This window comes from Pyrus communis, chromosome 5 (assembly GCF_041283825.1).
Source record: "Pyrus communis isolate YQ-2024b chromosome 5, ASM4128382v1, whole genome shotgun sequence".
NCBI lineage: Eukaryota > Viridiplantae > Streptophyta > Magnoliopsida > Rosales > Rosaceae > Pyrus > Pyrus communis.
The window spans coordinates 34,855,986-34,864,532 of record NC_142569.1 but is presented as its reverse complement, the minus strand read 5'-3'; the positions used below and the strand labels follow the sequence as shown (position 1 = coordinate 34,864,532).

General features: G+C 35.7%; 1 protein-coding gene and 1 pseudogene across 1 annotated transcript; one reads left to right on the top strand and one right to left on the bottom strand.

Moving 5' to 3' along the window:
- The first annotated feature begins 283 nt into the window (after positions 1 to 283).
- LOC137727047 (bidirectional sugar transporter SWEET1) lies at positions 284 to 2,848 on the top strand. Its single transcript, XM_068465990.2, has 6 exons — positions 284 to 559; positions 683 to 719; positions 1,074 to 1,169; positions 1,513 to 1,792; positions 1,894 to 2,013; positions 2,442 to 2,848. The coding sequence occupies exons 1-6, from the start codon at positions 511 to 513 to the stop codon at positions 2,649 to 2,651; spliced, it is 792 nt and encodes a 263-aa protein (XP_068322091.2). The 5' UTR covers positions 284 to 510; the 3' UTR covers positions 2,652 to 2,848.
- Positions 2,849 to 4,309: 1,461 nt separating this feature from the next.
- On the bottom strand, positions 4,310 to 7,423 carry LOC137725107 (2-oxoglutarate-dependent dioxygenase 19-like; annotated as a pseudogene).
- Positions 7,424 to 8,547: the final 1,124 nt, after the last annotated feature.

Genomic DNA, 8,547 nt, shown 5'->3' with positions numbered 1-8,547 from the left:
GTTTTTAAAAATAAAAAAATAAAAAAAATAAAAAAATAAAAAATAAAAACTATATAATATATCTGTTATTTCGAATCATTTCGTGTAGAAGCAGCAAAAACCCAACAAAATACGGTTATCAATTGTGAGAGAGCTTTCACCGGTTACAGCTTTTCACCGTTCTACAGTTCGTACGTGCGCAGAATCACAGATTTCTGAGACACAGTATAAGAAGTAGAGACAGACACTCCACACCCAAAGTCAGATTACATTTCAGTATTTTTACTGCAAGAGAAACCGCTTAGTTACCGTTTACTTTTCTCTCTGAATTTTTTCTTTAAAATCCCAACCGCTTCGTGCACTCTTCTCTCAAAAACCCCATTTCCTACTTTGTGAAGAAACATCTTGCTCTTTCCTCCATCTTCTTTCTCTCTCTCTCTCTCCCCCCTTTTCAGTGTAGCTTCTGGTACACTAAGGCTTTTCTTCAAGGGTTCTTTGCTTTTCTTTCTCTCGTTTCAAGATTCGGTTGAAATGGATCCAAAAACAATGCATGTTTTGAAGGTTTTTTTCGGAGTCATTGGTGAGTTTCTGAATTTTCCTCTCTGGTTTTTCTGATTATTTTCTAAATTGTGATTCTTTCTTACCCATTTCCTTTGAGATTTTTGCGTGTGTTTTTTAATGCTCCGTTTCTTCGTTTTTACAGGAAATGGCACTGCTCTCTTCCTCTTCTTGGCACCCACGTATGCCCTCTCTCTCTCTCTCTCTCTCTCTCTCTCTCTCTCTCTCTCTATCCCACACACACAGAGGCTTTCATTTGGGGTCTAAATGTGATGCCTTTTTGCCTAAATTTTATTTTGTTAATGGGGTTATGGTATTTTGATTCTCTGTACATTCTGCATGGTTCCAAAAGCAACAATCTCTCTCTCTCTCTCTCGCTTTTTGAGGCTAAAGATCATGTCTTTTGTGTTATAAATTTGATTTTGTTAAATGGAGTTCTGTATATCCGTTGGAGAAACGGAAAGGTTGAATGTTTACTGGATTTCTTTAATTTTCTGTGAAATTTACTGAATTATTTTGGTTTAAAAAATGTGTAGAATTACATTTAGGAGGATCATAAGGAAAAGAAGCACAGAGCAGTTCTCTGGCATCCCCTACGTGATGACTATGCTCAACTGCCTCCTCTCCGCTTGGTATGCTGCTTTGCTTCTCTCCTTCATCTATCTCTCTCTCTCTGTTAAATTTCTTGTTGCTGTTGTCTTAACAGTTGCCTTAATCACAATGCTTTTTATCACTAAAATGTGCAATTTGGTACAAAAAATGGTTGGATTTCTGTGTGAAATATATGAATCTTGATATTTGGGTTGGATGATACTGACTATTATCCTTTGTGTATTACATGTTACTATGTTATACCATGGATTGTGTGTGACATTACAGTTTAGTGCAGTTCAATCATTGCCCACGTAATCAACTGTGTGTAATTAATTAATAACTTGGATTAATGTAATTAATGCGTGATCTGCATAATAATAGGTATGGCCTGCCATTTGTGTCCCCAAACAACATTTTAGTGTCAACAATCAATGGTACTGGTGCAGCCATTGAACTGATATATGTGCTGATCTTCATCATTTTTGCCCCAAAGAGGGAGAGGGCCAAAATTCTTGGTCTCTTCACTGCTGTACTTGCTTTGTTCTCTGCTGTGGCATTGGTCTCTCTCTTATCCCTCCACGACAAATCCCGGAAGCTCTTCTGTGGCCTCGCCGCCACCGTGTTCTCCGTCATCATGTATAGCTCGCCGTTCTCGATTATCGTAAGTTTACTTGTATTCATTCATAACATTCATTCAATTTTATGGTTTAATAATGTGGAATTAATTGGGATTAATTATGTGTTAATTTGTGTATAATGCAGAGCACAGTGGTGAGAACTAAGAGTGTGGAGTTTATGCCATTTTTCTTGTCACTTTTCTCCTTCTTATGTGGAACTTCATGGTTCATCTTTGGCCTACTTGGCCATGATCCATTTGTTGCTGTAAGTATTTACCCTTTTGAATTTCTGTTACTTTTACCAAATACTTTAACATATGGCTGAGATGTCATGGGAAAAGTAAAAACAATTTGATATTTTTGGTACCAAATTTTCAACCCTTTGTCTTTTAACTATATATATGAGGTTTTCTGTTCAGCTTTTTTATTTTTTATTCCCCTCACTAACCCTTTAATTGACTAAAACACAAATTAAGATGTGATTCAATTCAAATTTGAAAACTAGAACTTGTTAAACTTGAGAGAAACTTAGGTGTAACAAGACGTGCATATCTTTGTGACTATCTTTCTCCTCACATTATCTTTTACCAATGAAAGAGATGTAGACATGCAATGTGATAGGGATACAATTGCACCTAAGATTTGACACTTAATAAACGCTTCGTCTTTCAAATAATGTGATATGTGGCGCAGATTCCAAATGGGTTTGGGAGTGGTTTAGGGGCACTGCAGCTGCTCCTGTACTTCATATACCGTGACAACAAGGGCAGGGGCAGTGGCACCAAGAAGCCCAATGGTGCTGCAACTACTGCTGACGAATCAATGGAGATGGGCGTTGCAAAGCCCGATCAACAACCAAAGCAATCAATTACCATTAATGGCGCCCAAGATGGGCATGTCTAAGAACCCCTGTCTGCTTCCTACAATTGGGTTATTGCCACGTGGTAATGGCTATCACCAAACTTCCATTTTCTAATTTCTTGTCGTTGTTCTGGTCTTGTACGTGTGGTAGCTAATGATGTTGTAATCACAATGCCACTCTAATTAGATATAAGTCCTGATGGAATCAATCATATTACTTGCCGATTTCTCTTTGTTCACTGATTAAATTGTCTTTTCCATGTCAAATATGCGAATAATATTACTTTGGTTACCACTCTATTAGGATAAACTCTTGTTTACGTATGGTAATACTATGACACAAGCTCATGGATTTCTTGTAATTGTGATGCCGCATAAGCAGCCGTACTCAAGATCTTCTTTTTTAAAAGGAGAGGATTTTACGATCAGTAATCAAAGGGGCCCATGTAGCTAGCAAAACCCTTGAACATTTAATTGTGAACGTTGAGATTGCCGTGCAATTTGTATCATTGTATCTAATCCTAATGACATGGGAGAATTAGATAGTGATGGAAATCTGTGCCAGAGTCCCCCGGCGGCGGCCCGCAGGGGGAGGTTCAATGAATCTCTTCTTTCATTGTCATTGAGATTATCACTGTGTTCAATTATTAGACCTTTCAAACCCATCGGGCCAAAATCTCATGTTACATTATTTATTTATACAAATGTGCACTTCTACAACAATATATTGTCGTTCTTGACGTTCCGTGTCCATATCACATGTGTCACTTAAATTGCTTTTTGTAAATATGAAAAACACCAATGAAATGAAATCACACAAGCGCGGCATTCAAGACCACTAACACCAGTCACTAGAAATAATTGGACTTGTGAAATGATATACTACAAATATCTTGTGCACTTGCAAGTTTTACACTATTGGACTCTATTAAAATAATATATAATTGTTTCTACCGAATAGATGGGTCTGGAGAGAGCGTACTAAAGGATAACAACATCAAGACATTAAGCGTGCAAGCTAGCCGAATAGTATATGCAACAGATTAAAGGGTGAGAACCAATTCACAACGTCAAACTCCTCAGTCTGCCAAACTAAGTCCTTAAAATGAAGAATCTCAAAGTTTAACACCAGTGAGAATGAGAAGCATGAATGACATCTAGCTTGTGATTGAAACAAAAACTTTTGAGGAAGCTGAGAAAGATATTGCATGGCAGAAAACTATGAAAAACGAGATTTCAATGAAACATTTGCACCTATGGCAGGCTTGGGTAACATAAAGACGTTAATTGCCTTGGTTGCACAAAAGGGCTAGAAATTGTACTTACACTTGTTTTAGTTTCTCGTCCATGAATAACATGTATTTGTGCTACAATCATTTTTCTCCTTTATTTGATATTAGAATCTAAGTTTTGCATAGATTCATTGTTTTGGAATTTTGCATGAAAATTACAATGCAGGTAATGTTGCCCCTCCTCATGCCATTAGAGGGAATGCAGAGTGAGAAAATGAGGCGAAGCCACAATTCTAATGGATAGTCATTGCCACCCTGAGGATCGGTACCGTATATAGCAAGAATCTGCTCAAAGTGACAATATCTTGTATGACGGAGTTTGGCAAGCTCCCACAGGTATACATAATGCTTATTCATACAATTATTACAATTTATTTTTAATCTGAAGAAACAGCTTAATTGGGTGCATTAGAGTCGAACGTGATTGATCAAGTTTGCTTTCGCTTCAATCACATGGTACTGAGAATTGCATTCCAAGTAGTCCCTATAAGTCATTTCACGACAAGAGGCGGGTTGTGCTCATCTACAAACACTGGTTCAGGCCTGACCACTGCGTGGTCAAAAAAAGAAGGGCAAACTCATCCGTTTCACTTGGGTGTTCAAAGCCACCCGATGCACCAAGCTCTTGTACTTCCTATCGGTGAGACTCTGCCATGCATCATGAAATTAATCAAGATACAAAATTAGAAGTGGAGTTGATGAATGAAGATAAGAACTGTTTTTGAATGTTTATTCCATCCTATGATGTGAGATATTGAGAAATTAAAAGTCCATATTAGATAGTCCATTTTTATCTCGGATCCCTCAAATAAACTTATCCGATCTATACCGTTGTAGCGTATTCCTTGCATTTTCATTAGTTTTTCTTTTTAAGGGAACTTTAACGAAAAGCTCCCGATACTGTTCACTTTAACAAAAAACCACATTTTTACATTAAAAAGTCAATCCTGGTATTATTCACTTTATCCTTTATTTTGTCTTTATCGTTAAAACTCAAAGTTTTCAAACCATTTTCATTAGTTTTCCTTTTATTTTAACGGTCTAAACTATTATTTTTTTGGTATTCCCTCAAAGATTATCTTTATTATAAAAAATAAAATAAAATAAAAAATCTCAAATCGAAAACCACATGAACTTTTAATTTTATTTGTTGCAATTAGATAAATTCATCCAAGTTCTTCCAGTATTTTTGTTCTTCCTTTTCCTATCAGATAAAGTCATGAGATTTTCGTGGATAGTTAATTATTATTATTATTATTATTATTTGAGTAATTCTATTTATCACCACCATCATTTTTAGTAACTCGGACGCACCTCCTTATGGTCATCCAAAATGACAAGAATGGAACCAGGAGGAGAATCTGCATCGAGCAACTTCCCCTGGTGCTGTATCTGAACTCCCCTGCCCACGTTTTGTGCAACGAGGACCAGTAGACTAGGACCTGGTTTGGTACTGAGGTGATTCTGAAAAAAACTGCTATAAAAAAAAGCTGGGAGCTGTTTTTGTGTTTGGTAAACACTCAGCTTCAGCTTTTTTTCACAGTTTTGGATGAAAAAAAGCTAAAAACAAGAAGCTGCAAAACCTAGCTTTGAAAAACTGGCTTTTTTCACATCTGTTTTACATAAAAGTTTATCAAACACTCTAATACTGTTTTTTTTTTCAAAAGCACTTTTACAAAAAAGTTTACCAAACACTCTGCTGCTTTATTTCACAGCTGCTTATTCTCACAGTACAGCAGAAACAACTTTTTTTCAAAGCACAGCAATACCAAACCAGCCCTAGGATCACTACGAGGGAATTGGCCAATCTGATTCTTAGGGTCCGAGAAATTGGACAGTGCTGGATAGTAATTTGGTCCCAAAATATTGTAGCCGGACTCCAACTTCATTTTCCATGTAGCATTCTTCAAGCCCAAAAGATTTTGAAATCCCTCTTAAGTAACTGGATTCCCATATCATGCATTCTCTCACTTTACTCTTGTAAGCTCCTGCTTTCGATCAAACTAGCCTTCTTGCACGTGCGTATATTTTGAATCACGTCATGCTACGCATGACTTACATATTTTAAATGTATTTATATGCATAAATTGACAAAATGATAGTCAAATATTTGAAGTAAATGAATAATTTTAGATCATACTAGAAGAAAACCCTCATAAACCAATTAAAGCAGCTGAAGTCACATATTTGCTAGCCCATTGTGAGGTTAAACCCGCCCCTCCCCTTTAGTGTATATAATATCGTTTGTTAAAAAAAAAAAATCATTTGACAACTAATTTAATCACATTATTATCAGCGTGTGAATGACCTTTTTTTATAATCGGCATTAAATGCCTCTTAAAATGTTTTGAAATTGTTTAAAAATAGAGAAAATAATATTGAATGAACAACTGATTGAATCACATTATTGCTAGCTCATTGTAAGGCTAAGCCCACCCCATTCCCTTAGTGTATATAATATCGTTTGTTAAAAAAAAAAAAAAAAATTTCATTTGACAATTAATTTAATCACATTATTATTAGCATGTGAAATATTTTTTTTATAACTGGCATTACACGTCTCTTAAGATGCTTTGAACGTGTTTAAAAATAGAGAAATTGAATCACATTATTTACTAGCTTATTGTGAGATACTAATTATAAAAAATAAAATAAAAAAGCACAAAAAATTTAATTATTAAAAAAATATTGTTAAAATGACGAAAATACCCCTGCCTTCTTTGATGCATTATTTTGGGATGCCTTTGAAGTTTTTTGTCTTGAGGGTATTTTTGTCCAAATATTTTTGTTGAAGCTTGGTGACACCAAAAATTCCATTCATCTTTTTGTGTTGGCTTTATATAAAAGATAAACAAAAAAAAAAATGTAGCCCCATGTTGCGATCGTGACTATTAAGAGATCTAAATATTAATTATTTGCCATATATAAATATTTGAGGGAACAAATCTATACGCACACAAGAAAAATGTGGCTCCATGTTACAAGATTTCTTTGCACTTTATAAAAACGGGATAGGTATTCTCTTATTTATTACCAGTATATCGCTAATCATGATTGATATATGGGTGACATCTGTGTGATAACCTATCTCAATTTTTCTAAAATTTAACTAAATACCCCTTGAGAAGCTTCTCCTATGTATATTGTGGATTCATGTTAAGTTAGGGTGATCGATTCTAAGGCTATTCTGTAATGAATATCAACAATAAGAACCGTCTATATTGTGTGAAATTCAATTACCGCTGCAAACTTATTGACGTGTGAATGCATGTGTTTGAAAGCTGGCTTACGTAGAATTGGCGTAAATTTTTAAACAATGAAAGGTGGGATGTGTTCTCATGTGGAAAAGCTCTCTTCTAGTGTTGCGGCCCAAAAAGAGTCTAATTCTATCCGTCGGATCATTTGTTTCATATTGTTGCTTATCCTCATACAACTGATCAATTTGGAAAGCCAACTGATAACACTCTCCATCAGGCTACATGAGATCCCATGATTTGTCACCTGAAAAAACACCATGGACATTACCAGTTCAAACTTATATATCATTTATCAGTGTTGCAGTCCTATTATATTATAAATGTGATTCTATAAATTCTAGTGTATCTAGGGATATCTTTGAATATTCTCTTTAGTAGTTAATATCCTATTAGAGTTGTAATTCTAAAAGGGAAAGGAATTAACTTTCCATACTACTATAAATAAAGGCACACTGGGGTGGAATAAAAGACATCCTACAATTGCACATCTCTCTCTACTCTCTCTATGCCACACACTCTCTCTCTCTCTTTCTGGCCTCCATAATTGTTCAGTAAATTATGCCTACAACACGTTATCAGCACGTTTTTAACGCTGCGCTAAACAGAGTTTGATCTTCAATCAGGGAAGTATTACATTTTAATCATTCTTTTTATGATTAATTTATTATTTTATTAAATTGATCTACATGCTATTGATTCAATTTAAATTTTCTTTGTTGAACGTGATACAACGCATTCGAGATGCAATTCTGGCTTTCCGAGAATGATCTTTTCTACAAAGACTTTTATTGTTTTCTGCCAATCAGGTACGCTTAAAATAAAGTAAGACATTTGAAATGACCATGAAGCATGAAAACATTCCCCATAATGCATGAACCCCCTACATTTATATTTACCTTCTGATATATATATATATATATACACACACACATATACATATATATATATATTGTATATGTTCCATATATTTGTTTCATGCATTATGCAATTATATTTGCTATGTGGAATATGTGAGTCAAAGTATATTCATAAATTAGAAGCAAATCTAGGGTTTGTAAAACCCTAACAATTTCGAGAGAAAAAAAAAAAAAGAAGGAAAAATTAGACACCACGGCACCACCACCGTCGGCAAAGTCGATGCCTGAAGCCTAACTGACCATCATAATAACCAGGCCTCGACCAAGGGTCAATCTTGACAGGGCCTAAAGCCTCGCACCCACCAAACATTTTTGGATCGCCTGCCAGCAAGCCTTTGTGCTTGTTGGGCCTTGTTGTTGCCCCGGCTTGCAACCATTCCCACAACCCAGTTGGTTAGGTCCCTTCCCACGGGGCTGGGCTTAGTCCTCGCGCGCACAAACCCACATGCCAGCACTTTGCTAGGCCTGACCA

What these genes read in the sequence shown, in the direction of transcription:
- LOC137727047 (XM_068465990.2), top strand. Translation starts at nt 511, where the DNA reads ATGGATCCAAAAACAATGCATGTTTTGAAGGTTTTTTTCGGAGTCATT. An exon ending in AACTGCCTCCTCTCCGCTTG is followed by an intron (nt 1,170 to 1,512) that starts GTATGCTGCTTT and finishes GCATAATAATAG; the next exon opens with GTATGGCCTGCCATTTGTGT. An exon ending in GCCATGATCCATTTGTTGCT is followed by an intron (nt 2,014 to 2,441) that starts GTAAGTATTTAC and finishes TATGTGGCGCAG; the next exon opens with ATTCCAAATGGGTTTGGGAG.